General features: G+C 44.7%; 1 protein-coding gene across 2 annotated transcripts in view; it reads right to left on the reverse strand.

Annotated features, from left to right (window-relative positions):
- Window positions 1–4,814: 4,814 nt before the first annotated feature.
- The window catches only part of UXS1 (UDP-glucuronate decarboxylase 1), a 70,597-nt gene continuing 56,661 nt past the window's right edge, over window positions 4,815–18,750 (reverse strand). For both annotated transcript variants that reach the window (XM_080917526.1, XM_080917525.1), the window contains exons 10-15: window positions 17,487–17,606; window positions 15,000–15,043; window positions 11,555–11,615; window positions 10,279–10,336; window positions 8,711–8,814; window positions 4,815–5,625 (exon numbers count right to left, since the gene is read on the reverse strand). In XM_080917526.1, the coding sequence (XP_080773652.1) occupies window positions 5,494–5,625; window positions 8,711–8,814; window positions 10,279–10,336; window positions 11,555–11,615; window positions 15,000–15,043; window positions 17,487–17,606 (519 nt within the window). In that variant the 3' untranslated portion in view covers window positions 4,815–5,493. The remainder of the gene's footprint in view (window positions 5,626–8,710; window positions 8,815–10,278; window positions 10,337–11,554; window positions 11,616–14,999; window positions 15,044–17,486; window positions 17,607–18,750) is intronic.

Here is an 18,750-nt window from a genome sequence, read left to right on the forward strand (position 1 = left end):
TTAGCACCCAACTAAATAATAGTCTGTCTTTCAGAGTAGTTTGATGAAGAGTGAGCCCAGATTTGGATTCTCCACTGCCCTCCCTGTGTCTTCTGTATACCGAAAGTCTGTGGCCTATGGCCTGCCTGTTGTCTCTCTGGTGTCTAATTTTTCCATATTGTCTCTTCCTAACAAAGGGCTCTAATCTATACTTATTGAGTAGTATATATAATATAGGAAAGGGGTGTGACATTCTTTTCTATGGAAATAGTTAGCTGAGCTTTATAAGGGAAGAAATTACTTGACTGACCCAGAATAGCATTCAAAACCACACATAGATGTTGTCCAACATACACCCAAATATTGCTTTCACCGTTTATGGTGGATGTTTGTTTTGTGTTAAGGATTCTTTCAACCTGTTGATTGTTTTCAGCAAATGATTAGCACAACACACACATACGCTGTTCTGGGCCAGGGTTATGGAAAAGCACATGGCTTAACATAAGGCTATGCATTCAACTTAAGTTGTAAAGGTGGTTACACATGAAATCCAGGTAAGACTGGCTACAATGTTTTCTCAAAGGCGACTTAAGCTTAAAGCAGGCTGAGTATAAAGTAGAACAGACCTAGGATAGTTTTAAGTGGTCTCAAAGCAGTGGGCAAGGTCTGCCAAAGTCCAGGTTCTGAAGGTAAGTGGTATTTTTTAAAAAGGCTCCATCGTGTATTTATATAGAATCTTATTTATTAATTCATCCATTGACAGACCTTTCTCGTTGTGTATACGCAGCAGCAGACACACAAGTGCGAGTACCTGTGATCTGTTGATGCAGATCCAGGAATGGCACATCTGGAGCATATGGAAGTTCTTGCTGTGGTTTAGGAATCTCCACTGCAGCAGTTTATGTATCCACACAACACTTATATAAAAGAGTTCAGCGTGCCAGGGCCCCTCCCTCTCCCTCCAGCATCTGTGGGTGTGCGCAGCTCTACTTTCTGTATGCAGGAATCCCCTCTGGCTACTTCACCTACATGAGAGTTTTACTGTATGAGGGGTTAAATGTAAAATGTCCTCCCACAGACTCACACAATGAATACTTGGCTCCGAGCTGGTGCCATTTGGGAGTTTGTGGTAGTTTTAGGAGGCGGGGTGTATCTGGAGAAACAGGAGGTTTTATCTGCCTCCCAGTTCATTCTCCTATGAGCCTGCCTGCCATGGTGGGGCAGCTCTACTCTACCAAGACCAGCCAACCACAGTGAACTTAACCCCTCAAAATCCTGAGTCCAAATAAACTCTTCCTCCTTTAAATTGCATTTGTCGGGTATTTTGTCCCAGCAACAAAAGGTTTGCTAATGCACAGAGTACTTATCTTTCTGGCTTATAGACTGTTACAGTCTATAACATACAGCAGTGTTTCCTTCTATGACACGGCAGTATGGCTTCCCACCGTAGCTCACACTTATGTTCTAGCTGCCATCCTAATTCCTGAGACAAAAAAAGAAAACCCAGGGAACTTACCACTAATGTTAGTTTATCAGGGTGGCTATGAATGTAGTGTGTGTCTTAAATAACAACAATTTCCTTGCAATTCTAAAGAATGGAAGCTCAGGACTGGGAATAGGTAGGAACCAGGCATGGGAATAAATGCCTATATCCCCAGTGTTCAAGAGGAATTAAATCATGGGTACAAGTGAAATTCTGTCTCAGGAATAATAATAATAAAAAAACTGTCAGCAGGATGTTTTCACACACACACTGCCATTTAGGCTTGCACACGGCTAGGCTTGCACACGGCTGTGCTTACACACGGCTGTGCTTACATATGACTGTCTTGTGTTCTCACCTTTGTAAATGCACATGTGTGCTATGTAACTTTCCTTTCGTAAGGGTACCAGTCAGACTAGATTAAGCTCCACTCTGAAGACCTTATCACAAATCAACTTTATAGAACATACTTCTCAATTCTGCGGTATTCTGTGGGAGAATTTAGATCACATGAATTTGGGAGAGTGCAATTCAGCCCCTGACACAGTCCTGAGGTCCCTGAGCAGGCTATCACTAATATTCCCGTTCAACCTTATGCATGTTTCATATTCAGTGTCCAAAGGTTGCACTGTGCTTAGCTGGAGTATGAGAAGCATATATCCACCTTGCTCTTAAAAATGTTTCTTCCTTGCATTGTAAACGTAGTGATTGGTGTTAAGTCAAATACTTGGACTCTTAATCCTGGGCCTTTATGTTACATTAGTTTAACCTCAAACCAATGTACATAAATCAAACCTTCAGAATCCAACAAATATCCAAATAGATTTTTATAAACATTGAAGTCTGTAGGAGTCTTTTGTTACTATAGCAAAACTTTTATTGATGTTTTATGCTGTAAAATATTACAGACCTGCGTAGTGATGGCTTCTCAGTGCAGTGGTTCAAGTCTGCACGTGGAGGAGTCATGCTTAGGGGCAGCGCTCTGGTAACTGACCTGACCCCTCCCCATGACACCTCCTTGGAGCACCAATTAAGATTAAGTTTCCATCCTCTCAGTACCTCAAGAAATGGAGCTGAATGAACCGTCACATGAACCGTCACGCTGTAGTCTAGCCACCCACTCCACAGCTCAAACTTCCTGATGAAAATGATGAAAATGGCCCCATCCCTATCATGGTAAGTAAGATGCAAACAAGACACAAACATGAGCTAACCTTGGTGATGAAAACAGAAAAGCCTCTAGATACTGTGATAGCAAATTCTCAGGATTGCAGAATTCTCTAACACCCCATTCAAAGGTGCCAATCAACCACCAAGAAAGGTTAGGTCACCAAACAAGTTATTTTGACAGATCCATGGCAAAGTTAACTTGCAATTCTTGATTCTGAAGAATAATTAAACAACCCCCAAATTCCCTACTAGTCTTACTAGACAGCAATACAGGACTCACCCCAGGTTCTACCAAGGTCACATGACTGAGGTACCACCAGGGTCACAATTAAAGTTAATGCCACAAGGGTCCACCTGACTAGAAGGCAGGGCTCAGTATTCAGTTCACTCAGACTACGGCTTGTACCTTGTTAGAGCCCAAACTGGAGCAATCTCTCCCCTATAAGCAACAGCAGTGACATCCCAAAGGAAATCACTTCCAAAATGCAGCTTCTGGTTGCTATTAAAAAAGAAAGTTATAGATTCGGTAGTTAATAAACAGTAGGAATTTACTGCCTATAGTTCTGAGAGCTACAAAGTCTAAGATCAAAGTGCTGACAAATTTTGGAGTCTGTTAAGGGCCACCTTCTGTTTCAGAGATGGTGGCTTCTCAGAGCAGCAGTCCAAGCCACAAGCAAGAGCCACTGAGACTCCAATAGAAAGGTCCCGCTCTGTCTTCATCAATTTACAGAAGCCTCATCTCTTAACACTACTGCACCAAAGAGTAGGTATCTACATGTAGATCCCGCTGGACCACAGCAGCCATTACCTACCCACCATCAACTCTATTTCCCTCCCTGCCTAAGATGCTATCATGCTTGATTCAAAACTCAAGTGTTTTCTTCAATGCATTACTACCTTTCTTAGAGGGTATGATACACATCTATTTCTCTTCTACTGTGAGAATATTCTATGGTAACAGAAGAGTGAATCTTATGAAAGGATTCCAGATACTAGTGTGTAATAAGCTAAGGGAATTCTGGGTCTTCAGGCTTTTGGATACTCCTAATTATCTATCAAGCTCCGAGCTATTTCTGTCCACATTCTTCTTCTTTGGTCCAAATTTAGCATTACTAATTTCCAAGCAAGCTTCTGCTTGCTCACCCCATCTCTGTAAATGATGTATCACTTAGTTCAGACCAAACTAATAGGGCCTAAGAGAAAGAGGCTGGGGGTGTAGTTAGAGACTGTAGTAACTGCTTAGCAAGTGTGTATGTTTGTGTAGGTTGTTCCTGATTCTTTCTTATGTCATGTTCAATCTTTGGCCCAGCTTCGGAATCTTCTGGTAAATTTAGCATGACAAAGTCAGAGCATCTTTGGCTGAATTCTAGAGCCTTTCATTATAAATAAGTAAACAAAAAAATACCCCCTTTTTATTTTTTTAAAGCCCAACATGGTTTTGGAGAAGAACCCAAGCTCAGCTATCACATGCTCCTGTTGTGGTCACTTCTATCACCTGGTCCACACCATTATCTCTAGGGCATCTGTTGGGTTTCTGCTGCTAACAAGGAGGATCAATCTACTTAGAGATAGGCTGGTTTTGTGCATTGTGTTTTCCTTCCATTTATTTTAAGGTACAGAATAAAACCCTAGCACAAACCTTGAGAGAATTCTTAGTAAAAATGAAAACTCCCAAGGTTTTCATTTCACTCAGCAAAACTGGCTTGAATTCCACACCAGGAAAATGGAAGTTTTTGTTCCACTTGGTTTGTGCTGCCACGTGGCACAACACTGATCTGAACCTGGGCTGAGCTCTGAAAACTTCACACCACAGTTAACTTGGGCCCCGAACCTCAAATCCACAGTGCTGAAGGGACACTGGGATTTAAGACTTCAGCTTTGGGATTTAGGATGCTTGAACTGCACAGTTCAGGAAAATATTCCCAAGTTAAACAAAATAAATCCTGAAATTTGAAACAGTTGGTTTTAAGCATTTCAGATAAAGACATATACACTTGTGGGTATCACATGTGCAGATTCGGCCCACGTAGCACACAGATGGTTCTAATGGCCACATATCATGGCATAAACCTGGATGTTCTCAGAATTTCCTCAAAGTTCCCAAGTATTATTCTCAGCAACCCAACGTCTGACATAAAGCAGAGAAAACCATCTTTGTAGCTCAAAGCCATGATTGGCGAGTTTCAATATTTTATTAAAATAGCATATTTAACCATGGTTAACCAAGAATACGTTAACATTGCCCCCCACCCCATCCCAATACGCAGCACAACACAGTAGTGATTTCAAATCTCTGATCAAGAACCAACAAGGGTTGTTTCAAAGTCAAGTTTGCAACTGAAAACTAGACCTTCAGAAAATTCTGAATTAAAGAAGAAATACGAAGCTCTCTAACAGTTCTCTCATCTGTCCCCAGTTAAACACTGGTGTACCATCCACCTGACAATACCTCTAGGATTTTATTCTTTATGCATAGTGTAATGTCTCACCTATAAGTACCCACTTTTATAAATAAAATTGGCATTTTCTACCCCATTTAATGTTTCTTTACAGCTTCACAAAGAAACCAGTAAATAAAACTGTCAGTGACAGTTACAGCATACACTCTAACAGCAAGATAAAAAACCTGAAAATAGCAGAGATGCATCTAGGCTGTTGTACATAAAAAAGACAGATTTAAAAAGTGCAAGGCAAAGTCTGCAGATTCCAAGGGAGCTTTTAGGCACATCAATGTCTTTAAAGCAAGCTTCAGAATAAAATTCCAGTTTGTTCTTCATGACACCTGTTTAAGTCTTTAAAAAAAAATCCCACAAAAGTCCACCTCATAAGGGTAAAACAGAGTCTCGTATCCTAAGGCTAACTCAGCTGTGGCGCGTCCGGCCCTTCTTCACTCTGGCAGGCTTGGGTTTAGGGATGTACTGGTTATTAGCCTGGTATTCTAGTTCCTTCCGGAAGTAATGGATGGCTTTGTTCAACCCTTCCTCCAGTGGGACCTGTTGGAGAGAGAGAAAAAGGCACAAGGTACCATTAACAGACAGACTTCCTTAAAGCCAACCCCAGATGCACTAGAGATGAGAGATTGCAGTCAGTTTCCTGCTTCATGAGGACACTGAAAGCCTCACTCTGGACAGAAGTGCATTAAGGCCATTGCAGAGCTGCCTAAAGTCCTTTAGAGCTGCTTTCATAACGCATACTGCAATTGTGCTAGTGACGCCTCGGCAGTGACCTCAAGCCCTCCTCTTCAGACATGCCTACTGCAGGTAGCTGCACAGACCGTCTCTGAGACATATGCAGGTCTGCTTTTGGGAGGAAACCTTTCAAGGAAGACACTCTGAGGAGGCTGTCCTCAATTGCCTTTCTGGGTCTCCCCAGCGACACACCTGACCTTGTACCAACGGCATAGGTAGGGAAGGACCCAGGGAACATGACATTTAAAGCAGTCTTAACCAGGAGCTGGAAACAAGGAACAGAAGGCAATTAGCTGCTCAATCAAAGGCGGAAAGGAAAGGCTGTGGTGGGGAGGCACTGCCAAGAATAAGAGTCAGTTTGCTGCTGTGTGTCTGTCTTCATTGTGATGATGGTTCTGTATGTCTCAAAATACATCAGAACACATCATGGTAGAAGCTTTAAATACGGGCATTTTGCTGTTCAGTACATGTGACCCTAAGAGCAGAGGGAACATAATTAGACAAATTAATCCAACTGAGAAGCTTCTCTCTGGGAATAAATAACAAGCAGGCATGGCCTTCAGAGTGAGAGAAAACACTTGTCAAATATGTGTCTGCTAAGGGGTTAAAATAAGAGCAGATAAGAAAAAACCCAATAGGTTTAAATAGGCTTTTTCCCCCAAGAGAACACACAGAAATGGTCAACAGGTATATGAGAATTCTTAGGACCACCAAATATCAGGGATACACAATAAAAACACCTCTTCAGCCAGTTAAGATGTCTCCTCAGTGAGTCGCCCATGCTCACGTGCATGCTCACCAATTATGTTTAAGATGAGCATGTCTTTGGATGAGACTCAATCTATTTCCTATCAGTTAAGACTCTTACTACAAAAAACTCAGTGGCAAATGTCTCCTGTTCTGTATCTCCATGTCTTTCAGAGGACGTGTGATAAGACACAAGTTCTAAACACACATCCTGGCTATATATCCACCTCCAAAACCAAGAGTACTTATTTCGTAAATATGCATTGAATATTTTCCAAAAGCATTTTATTTAAAGCACACGCTTTGCTAACAAAAGGACAAATGATAAATTCCTTTAAAGAAAGAAAAGAGAAAAAAAAAAGGCTAGAGAACAGCGAGGGCTCAGCTGTTGAGCCATTTGTTGCTCTTGCAGAATCTGAATTCCTCACACCTACACAAAGGCTCACAGCCATCTGTAACTCCTGTTGTGAAGAACACAACACTGCCCTCCTCTGGCTCTTGTGGGCACTGTGTGTATGTGGCTTGCACGCATACATGCAGATAACACACAAACACAAAATAAATGAATAAAAGCAGAAAACTCAGAGAACCGGGACCTCTGCTTCTGTGCTTTGCTTTGTGCAGATGGGACTACTAGACTTTAAGTCTGAGCAAACTCAGTTTTATTTCATTTACCAACTTTCTGTCCTCTGCCGATCTCTCAAACTCAAGGTATCACACACCCGCACAAGAGTTGAACTAAACATCTAACATCCCAACAGATTCTGACATTCTTGAGTCTGTCTTCTCACACTGTGTTACACATTTGTAACAGGTAAGCGGAGCTCTGGGCAGCATGCAATGGCAGCCCATCTACCCATGTTTATCCTTCCTTTACTGCGTCTCCCCTTCGGTAACAGCTGCTGGAGTAGCTGCCATTTGAGGCTACATGCTTGCCCAGAAAAAAAAAATCTCTCTCCAGAGGGACAGCCAGACACAGTAGATGAAAAGATGTATCTTGCTCCTGCAACCTGGTTGGCCAGGGAAATTTTCAAAAGAGATAAACCTATAAAGGACAGACACATATGGCGCCGGAGATAGGTGTTCAAGGACAGGGAGGAGGTCCCCATAACAGACGGAGAAGGAGACTGGGAGTTCACAGTATGAATGCAGCCTAGTAGATTTCAGTGTCTAGTACAGTGACCTAATGCTGTGACCCTTTAATATAGTTCCTCATGTTGTGGTGACCCCCAATTATAAAATTATTTCATTGTTACTTCATAACATGCTACTCCCAGGATGGTGTGATGTCTTTCAGTCTTCACACTTTGCAGCTGGAGTTCCATCATGGAGACTTTATGACTAGACTGCCTCCACCTAATTATGAACTCTCACCTAATTATCCCCAGACTCCAGGACCCTGCAATTATGCTGCTGTTTCCCTCAGATGAACTGAATGTGAAATGTCACCCAGACCACGATGCTATTTCCAAGGAAGTGGGACCTTTGGTTATATCTGCCGATGGTTCCTTGCTTCCTATCCCTGGAGTGTGAGAATCAACTGCCACACATCTGCAGCTCTGGTGGGGTGGACTGAAACCCTGTGACAGTGAACCCAAGCCACTCTTTTCTCCCTTTACAGCAATGAGAAAAATGACACACACACCTCAACACTGCCTTTGGAGACTGACGCATGTCACAGTTAACGGTAACTTAACCCTGATGGACACGGACTACCTGTTAAAGAGTCTTTATCAGGCTGATCTGTAGACATGTCTGTGAGATACGGCCTTGGTTGTCTAACTGATGTAGGTCAGTCCAGACTACTGAGGAGAGCACTGAGGAGAGACCTGGAAGTGTAAGCCAAATAATCCCCCTTTTCCTCCCCAAGGTGCTTTTGGTAAGAGTGTTTTATCACTGCAACAGAATAAAACCAAAAAAACCAATGTGTTTATGCACTCCTGAGAAAAGCGAGGTCATACAGGATGCTCAGCCACGCTCACTAACAGGACCACATACCACTGAATATGGAGAAAACCTTGTACTTGCCTGGATGTTCAGGCTCTCTCTACTTCACAGGAAAGCTCCTAACAAGGGCCGAGGCTCAGGAGGAGGACAGGGAGAATACCTCTCTCCAGAGGCAGTAGACCTCCTTCAAACTTACCACAGGTTCCCACCCCAGCATCAGTTTTGCTTTTTTGATGTCTGGTTTTCTTTTCTGTGGGTCATCCTGGGCTTCAGAGAGAAACTGAATTTCACTTCCACTACCTGAGTTATTGGAGGGAGAAAAAAAAAAGTAAGGCCAAATGTATTTATGCTTTACCATCTGTGGCAGGAAAAATAATCATACCTGTAAGCAAGGACCCTATAGCTCTAATGAAGCCACATAGGACAGTCCCCACAAACCCAGGAATGCGCCTGCGTGGCCATTACTAAGCAATCACATGCCTATGCCAGGCTTGCTTCTGGTCCCACAAGAGCCTCCCAGGAGAGCAAAGAGCTTGTGTGGAGGACAAGCCTCCACCTTAGGAAACAGATGCAGATGTGCCTATGAAGAACACAGAAATATAAATGTGGGTTGGAACCATCTTGGAGGTAGATGTCCCCAATGGGCCACACCTAGTCGTCCAAGATCTAGGAATCCCCTTCCATGGAGACACTACTCTGTTCTTAACCAACAGCATGTAGACAGCAACTTGGAGCCCATGAAAACCAAGCCATCAATGCTCTAGCCAGAGCAAGCACAGAACAACTTATGTCACATGAGTTGTCAGCTCTGCTGCTGCTGCATAAAGTATGTGGAGGACAGAAAAGCCTGGCTTAGCACCCTGGGGTGGGGGACTAGACCCTAGTGACCACAAAAGAGAGCTACTGCAGTGACCACCAGGCAGGCCTGGGTAAGTCATACAGAACAGTCTCACACACACAGTCACAAAGCAACAAGGTGGAAATCCTAAGTCCTCCTTAGTTTGCAAGTCAGGGTTTTCTAAACTCTGAAGTGTGGACATTCTGATCCAAAAGGCTAGAGTTCACACCCACAGTGCCATGACACCAAAGCGTCTGGCCCATGGTTTCCATCTGGACAGTAGAGGTTTCAAAGGCGTGGTGACTGGAGGTGCACAGTGGGCGGAGCAACAGTGGGTGGAGTAACTGGGAAGACAGTCTGAATGGGACTGCTGGAACCACGGGGCGCTGTGCTTACTCGGCGGAAGACTTCAGTCTCCACTGTAACATGAAACAGCTCCAGCTGTACACAGATGCTCTCCACAGCCCTGAGCCGAGGAGGAGGAGCCCGTTCAGACAGGGCACCAACTCAGAGCATCCTGAAGCACACGTATCATGTAATGGTCTAAGCCAGACTGGCATGTCCTGAAGTCAAATTTCTGGGTTGGAAACCAGGTTTCCCAGAGCTCCGACAAGCCCGAGAGTGAGGCCAGACCCGGAATCCTGCTCCAGGGCCCCACGCACAGCCTAGTCACTCCTGACAGCTGGTCTCAATGGAGCAGTGCTCCTTACGCTGTGTCACACCTGGAGGTCACACTCTGCCCCACACACCTGCACACACATCGAGACCTGCAAGTAGACCTGGGAGTCAAGCCCTCTCGTCTCCAACTCAGACAAACTGGAAACGTTCCCCATTAAAATCTCTGCTCTGATACAATTAATCAACGGCTACTTCCTAACACAGGGTAAATGCAGATGACGCCTTTCAGAGTGCTGTAGCTTACTTACCAACAAGGTTTTTAATTAACTGGGCAAATTCCAGAATTGTGTGTTCTTCTGGGTTTCCCTAAAAAAGAAGTGGATTCTCTTACAAATGCCATGACAACAGCAGTATGTCCCTACTTGGACCACACATGACTTCAGAGATGCCTCAACCATCAACTCCCAGACAGCCCTGTCTCCGAGTAACTTCACTCTAGCTTCTTGTCCCACTGGCACATTCCGGAATGATTGTCATCTGGCCAGGGACAAATGTACAGTACCTTAAACCTTCATCTACCTGCTCTGAAGAAGAGCCTTCAGTGAGACAGTATCATTTTAAAAGGGGGCGTATACATTGGGTGAGCGTCCAGACAAGTAACTTTCACGATAGTGTTACTCTGCAGGTTTGGTTTCACAATCCTGGCTCTCCTAGGACAACGTGCTTCCTCTGAGAACTGTCAGCACCTTCCACAGTGCAGGACTGATGGTCCTGTAGAGAAAGCTGCAGCAACAATGGATGCTGTCACAGACCAGTGTTCTGGGTGAACCACGGGGACAGTCCCCATGAGCTTGATGGAGTCAGCTTGATGGAGGGAGTGGGGGGTTGTTAAGATCTGTTCTCTAACAGTGGCTGCCTTCATTTTTGCAGTGCTGAAGATAGCATGCAGGCCTTGCCAATGCTAGGCAGGTGCTCCACCAGTTCCCTAACCACTACTCTTACTCTAAGTATACGACCTAGCACACACATAGAAAAGCCTGGGAGCTGGAATTTTAAATTCCACCAGCTCCCAACTCCTGAGGCTCTCCTGGACACAGAGGTCAAAGACTCGGGAAGGCCCAGGCTTAACTGTAGACACAAAGAAAGGCAAAGCGGCAGAACAGAGTGGTAGGGGGACATGGAGAAGGGGCTTTGGGAGGGTAGGGGGACATGGAGAAGGGGCTTTGGGAGGGTCCTGGCAGACAATTTTGTGATTTGAGGGAAGACAGATTTCTAAACAGATATAGTTACTGACTGTTCTTATACAAAAGCTTCCTAAAAAGATTAAGGGAGCACAATGTACAGAGAACAAGCAGGGACTTATCGTAAGCCTCACCCAGCATACGTGTGTGATCCTCACAGAAAGCCTTTCAGGCAGCAAAGTTACTACGTTGCTCATGAATGCCTCACACTTCCCTTCTCTCGGTCTCTAACTCTGCTTGGTTCACTAGAGCACTTAGCAGATTCCCCACACAAGCCAGTCATGTGCAAGGACAGCCCGTCACAGAAGACCCTCTGGTAACTGCAGAGACAAATGGTACTCACCAAGTTGACAGGACTGCTGACGTTGCTGTTCATCAGTGCTACTAGGCCATTGACCAGATCACTGAGGGAAAAGAGAAGAGTCGGGTCAGGCACAGCCCACCAGAGTGCAGGCTGTGAGGGCACGTACCAACCCTTCCCAGACAAAAACAAAACCCAAATGAAAAACTGAATGTGGAAATAAAGCCCTGAAAATCAAGATGGCGCTTGTAACGCTAGCAGGATCATGGATGGAATGAACCCTGCAGCACTGGGGTTCGCTTTTGGTGGGTGTGGTGAGGTGGACACAGTGGGAGGATGGTGCCGGGTTAAATCTACCCTTTCTGCGCATGTCTGAAGACAATCAAGGACCAACAGAAGTTACAGTAGATATATATACACCCCATGACAGCATTTGCAGGGTCTCTGACGAAACCTCATGTTTAACGTGAGCCCACATCAGTCGACAGAAACGAACGTTGTGATTGTCTTATAAAATGAGCTCCACAGACATGAATGGACTTCAGTATGCAAACTCCATACTGGCAAACCAGAGCGACAGCCGGACAAACCGAGCACCGAAATCAACAACAGCTGCTGCCCCCTCCCCCAGCCTTCAGCAGCCCACCCTTAACACATCCTAAGAAGCTGTCAGGGACGTCTGGATGTTTCAGATGAATTGTGATCAGCCATGAGGGTGAAGAGAAGTTAGCAAACTTCCGCTTACCAAGGTTTGGTTCTGAGTTTCAGAAGCGTTAAAGTGTAGCTCTGTTAAAGAAAAGTTACTTCGTAAAAATGACACCTCAGGGAATCTAAGCGCTTGTGCTACGCCCGTGTCCAGCAGCTATGGTTCTGAATGAAGTCCACTGGAAAACCTCTCCCTCTTCCTCCAGCTTTACCGCAAGGCACGAGCCACTATGGCTCGTGATTGGCTTCCAAAAGAAAACCCGAGATTGTTTCCTTTTTTTTTTAATTGGAAAAAAAAAACATTTTTCTTTCCTTTTTGGTGTGTCGTTTAGTAAGGTTATTTTTGCTTTTCGGTTTTCGGCAATGGAAATTTTATATGAATACGTTCAGTGTTCTGTTCTCACAGATCAAGTGCAAATGCAAACCACCATTGACCATCAATGATTTTTTTTTTTAAAGAGAAACTGGCAAAAAGTCACTTCATCACCATGGCAGTAGCCACTAACTCCACAACTCGTTCTTCTGTGTGTTTGTAAGGAGACATTAAAAGCTGCCGTTCAGTAGCATCCGAAATGGCTCATAACGTTAAAGGGGTAGGGTCACGTGGTGCTAGAAGATGGCTGATTCTTAAGCAGTCATCCTCTTTGGGAGAGGAGGGAGGGCCAGGCACCTTGTATGTAATAGGTTGGCAACTTTTAAAGTCAACATTGTGTAAGTTTGTGTAGGTCACACTCATTCAGCCTGAAGCTCTTTATAAGTGTCATTTTGACAAAGTGACTTTTAAGAATATATAACATGCCTTTGTTATGTGAATGAGGACACAACCCAGCTATGAAAGTATCAGACATGTCATGCCAGATGTCAATGCAGATGACCATGTCGGCCTTGGGTCCCTGTAGTGCTGCTGAGGCAACTGTGGCTCTGGGGACAGTGAACTAAGGGCAGTAACTACAGATTGGAACACTGTACACTTACACTGTGAGGTTAAAATTTTTTTTAATTAAGAAAATAATCAGTTTCTTAAAAGGGTAGGAGATGTATTAAAAAGAGCCAAACTTTGGTCAGTTCTCTACTAAACAGCGCCTATCAGGGAGGGAACTGACCCACAGTGTGCCCACATCCTGGTGATCTCAGATACCAAGACAATGGCAGCACTGCAGAAAAAGGCTCTGCCGAAAGGGTTCACACCTATGAACAGGGGAACGACTTAAACCCTCTTTCCGAGGTATCAGGTGGGTATAGGAGGTGACCATGCAGGTCACAGCAACTAGGCGTGTGAGCTGTGGCCATGAAAGGCCGAGGGCCATGGATTTTGTTCTCGCTGAGACAGTGCAGAGCACAGGCATTGCTGAATTCTTGACGTTTTCAATCATCTACCCTTTTCCCTCCCTACCAAATGTATCTGAAGCTACTTAATTGTGTATGAGATGCCACTGAAACCAGGCAGAAGACAGGTTTGTAACCAGTGGCCCTGTAGTACATCAAGTTCTATGATGGTGGAAGAGGAGGGAGTCTGAGGCCCTGGTTCTGTCGTTCAAGGCTGAATCTGTACACCTGAAGACATTATGATCTCCTGGAAGTACATGACTGAGGGTGAACGGGGATGGGATGAAAACACATTGTTATTTTTATTATTATGAAGAGATGGTTCAATACACAGCTACAGAAATGAGCCCCAGTACATTTCTCCAAGCACCCAGTCCGAGCTTTACACTCTAGAACAGAAACTGTCCTGAGGGAGGAATGGACCACTTTCCCCTGTGAAACTGTCTCTTGGAATCAATTAACCTACTGGGAGCATTGGCCAGCCATTTCTCTTTTCAGGAAACCAACACTGACTGTGGACACACATATTATCAGCTTCTTCCGTATCTCATTTAAGAGTTTATATATTTACAGAGAAAAGTCTACACTGGTTATTTTAACTTTCAGGAAAATAAGAAGAAAGCAGGATTTCCATTGTTCTACGTGACTTCTGTTAAGCTCCTTATCCAGTGAGTCACAGTTGCTCCGGCTGAGGCTGGAAGCTACTCAGCCCTGCACCCTATAGCTGACATCTAATTCCACAGTACCCTTGGAAGGCTCCATGACACGTGGCATTTCCTGGCCAATGTCCATTTGAGGCATTTGTACTTAAGAGCAAAAAGTACATGTGTTAAAATATAGAGCTGGGCTTCACAATGACCAAGGGGGTTGAAATTTTCCATGAAATTTGTAATAGCTATTTATTAATTAGTCTTAATTCTAAATACAGGTAGAGGGTATTTCAGTGCAGTAATTGCTTATAATTACCAGCTGTGTTGACCAACAAAAGTCTAGGTAGAATTCCAAAGACAACAACAGAAGTCACCAAGTGAAAGTATTAAGGAACATGAACTTGCCTCAGCTTCAACACCGGATCACCATTAAGACACCTTTACCCTATATTCTTAAAGACTTTCTCCGTGATAAAGAGCCATGCCTGCTAAAACTGGTCAGACATCTGAATCTGCAGGTTTGATGGGTGACAATGGCCTGTAGCATTAACAGTCAAGCTCCCCGAAGTGCTGGGTAACTTTTATCTATGCAACACTAGGTGGCGGTAAGACATTAGCCAGGAACCACAGAAAAAATGGATGAAAATCAGCTTTAACTTCTAAACAGAGTAGCAAGAGGTTCCCAATCAAATATTAAAGTTAGCTCAATGCACAGGTGGGCTGTGTAAATAACCAGCATGTCCGATACTCAGCGAACTGCTTCTGCTGCTTCTACTCAGAGCCAAGGGTAGTGACAAGAGCCTTACCTAACATACTGGAATGCCCGTGTCTGAGACCCAGATCCATATACCTAGAAGGAAACCGAGAGTTAGACCTGAGAAAAACCACCCTGACACTATCAGTGGGGGGTCCCTGGAATTCTGTGGGTCTGACTTCAGAACCAGTCCTGACATGAGCTTACAACATCTTAAGGTTTATACGCCATCTTGCCTGGTATATCTAACTTTCACCCCTCATCAAAGAAGCTTCTCCTTGCACCAGATGGAAACTACCACAGAAAACCACAACTGGCCAGAATACAGAGAACTGACCATGGCGCTCATCCTCAACACACAGCTACAGCACAACATCCCACACTACATCCCCTCAAGAGCCAGAGGAAATGGCAGTGGGATGAGTCTGTGTCTCCAAGAAATGATAAGATACACCCATAGTGCTGCAACAACGTGGCTGCAGAACAAGACCTAAGATACACCCATAGTGCTGCAACAACGTGGCTGCAGAACAAGACCTAAGATACACCCATAGTGCTGCAACAACGTGGCTGCAGAACAAGACCTAAGATACACCCATAGTGCTGCAACAATGTGGCTGCAGAACAAGACCTAAGATACACCCATAGTGCTGCAACAACGTGGCTGCAGAACAAGACCCAAAGGCAACATGCTAACAAGGCTTCAAACCTAGAAAAAGAACTACAGTAACTAACAACTGCCGAGAGGGACAATTAGTCTTCCCCAGGGATGGGCCACTTAATTGGTTATACAATACCCAGTGGTCAGTCAGCCTTGAAATCATATACCCATAAACAGCACTGAATGGACTCAGCAACTGTGTTTATATATTTAAATGTTTCTGTATAACAATAATGATGATGATGATGATGATGATGATGATGATGATGATGAAAAGAGGCCATAAATTTAAAAGGGAGTAAAAGGAAATGGGAAATATTAGAGGAAGAGGATACAGGAAAGGTTGAGGGAAGGGGATGAAAGGAAATAATATAATTGTATTTTAATTAAATTATTAAGAAAAACAAAAACATCTTGAGCTACATCATATATTCTGATACTTAATATGAGCGAGAACACATATATCAGTTTTTTTTTTTCAAAAGACTGTGTCCAAGAACTGACTTCTTACTGTTTGTCAGTTGTGAGGATGACATATGAGGTATGACCTGTGCCAACAATACGTACATCTGTGAGGCTGCCAGTGGACGTGCTTTCCTCCTCAATATGGGGCCCTTGAAGATGCCATGAAGGCAAAAAATGGAAAAGCTGTTTCTTCAAAGGCTGTTACTAGTCTTCTCTGCAAACACGGTAGCTCTGACCCTGTGCATGGTGGTTGAAAAGCCATCAGGAATATCCCTTCCCAACAGAGATCATCTAAACCCCAAATATAGTGATCCCTCAGTTCCCATGGGGATTGGCTCCAAAACACTCCGCAGATACCAAAATCCAAGATGGCAATGTCCCTTTTGTGAAATGGTTTGGGATTTGCATGTAAGTTATTAACATTCTCCATACAGGAAAACAGCATCTGCCCATAATCACAGGCACCATATTTTCCAACACTTTCACTCTGAGCTGGCTGAATCTGCATCTGGGAAACCTGTGGGTAGACGCCAGATGCAGCAGGAGAGGATATGAAAGACAGGTTCACCAACACTTACAGCTAAAACTCCTGGCTTCTGTGGCTAACCCGGGTCACTTCCACTTTGTTGCCCATGTACTGGGGCCAGAGACACAGCTATGAATCGAAGGAACAAAGGTCTTGGCTTCCAGAGTTCATGCTGTGCTGGGGACCTGGGAACTTAGTCTTTCCACCAGTACCGAGTGCAATGAAGACAAATAGTGGGATCCGGCAGTTACTGCTGTCCGCAGATGATGGAGAGAATGCCCAGGAAGTGTCCAGACAGGCAAGACAGGAGCTGAAGGAGTCGGTCTGAGGACGGGGGGTGGGGAGGGTGGGAACCCTGGGAAAGTCTGTGGCACATGCTGAGCCTGATATGAGGGATCTGGGTTTCTCCTCTTCAGAAGGTCGGCTCTAGGACAGGCTGAAAGACAGGACTGAAGAACAAGAATGGGAGCACTTCAAAGACAGGACACTATAGTGGCAGGTGGGTCCAGAGCCAGGCCACCAGGAAGAACTGGTTGTCTCTAAATGATATGGAAAGAGGCCAGATATGACCACAGAGTCCCCATCACGGAGCAGCAAGGTGCCACTTAGAAGAGGAAAGCAGGCTTGGCCATTAGCAATCCATGGGGAAGGTTCAAGCATGCACAGGTCGAGTCCCAGAGTACAGGGTGAATGAAACGGGACCCAAGGCTCACTGTAAGGCTATTCCTGCGATGTGTTCTACCCACGTACTTCTCCTCCTTTCATGAAGGTAGCAGAGATGCATGGAAATGATGTGTTAACTCAGGAAACATCAAGTCCCTAAGGCAAGTCACCCTCTGTTTACTGGTGTGAAGACAGGTCACAGGCAGCCCCTGGGCAGTACTCACTGTGAGTGGCTCCCCTTGTAGTGCTTGTAAGATGAAGTTGCTGACCACCCGCCCATCATTCATGTGCATCCGTGGCCCAAAGGTGTTGAAAATTCTTGCCACCCGAACTTCCACACCTTCCTGGAACAGAGAGAAAGAATATGAGGCCTCCCTCTCTGCAGGGTGCTGCCCTCTTCAACAGTTCTAGTGCCCTGTGTGTATGGGGCCCAGGGTGCGATCCACTTTCAGAAGACAGGACTCTGTTCTGATCTGTGATGTGCTCATCATAAAGCAGCAGCTGGGTGATACAGAACTACATCCAAGCCAAAGCTGTCTCAGATTTCACTGTGCAAAGGCCAGTGGTGCGGCTCTGTGCTGGGGGAGCTATGAGACAGTTACGTGAGGGTAAACCGTTTACATAAATTGTCTCACGACAGGTGCCTATTTTCCCATGTGTGGGCCTGCCTTAAAATTTATTAGGGAACCTTCTATCTGTGAAGCTGCTGACAGAAAACAGTGATCTGCTTATTATACACTTCAAGCCACAGCCATGACGCATGCCAACTGTCTGGTTAAAATGGAAATGACATTAAATTACACAGCACAGACAAGTCTGTAATGCCAGGAATCCACCATAGATCTCAGAACCCCTCCCCTGGGGATGGCAGAGGGTAATATATTAAAGAGGGAAAGAGGGGGAAGGGCAAATTCGGCTTTCAATAAAAGATGACTCAAAAGTTTCCACTTGCATTTAATTGATGAGAAAAGTAAAGAATCAGAAGAGGATGGTTACGATTTAATCCTAAGAGACTGGAAAACCTCAGCAACTCTACAATATCAAACAGGCAGCTCTGCAGAGGAAAGCTCAGTCAAAGGCTTCTACCCTCTTGTTCTCCCCCTTTTCAGGAACAACATTCCAAAGTGTGGCCTTATCATAAACTGACCTCTGCAAACATTTACTGACGAACATGTGAACGGGCAGGCTTACTGGTTTCTCCATAAAGCAAGCTAAGTGGAATGAACTAAAAGTTAAGAGGCTGCATGAACTCCTGAAGTAGCTGTAACCACTGCTGCTACCTCTGCCCAGAGTCTCATAGCTTCCCAATAGACATGCCAAGTCCAGACATCATGCCAAGCTTAGCTACATGAAAGACAACCCTGAATCTCCTTTCAGCTGAGGTCTGTTGTTCTTGGACACTGGCATCCTCTGGAATCAGCACGCACAGCTTTCTTCAGTGTCAGCAAACCTTTGCCCCGACACAAAGGCAACACTGGCCCATCATGT

The sequence above is a fragment of the Micromys minutus genome (assembly GCF_963924665.1).
Source record: "Micromys minutus genome assembly, chromosome: 5".
Classification (NCBI taxonomy): domain Eukaryota; kingdom Metazoa; phylum Chordata; class Mammalia; order Rodentia; family Muridae; genus Micromys; species Micromys minutus.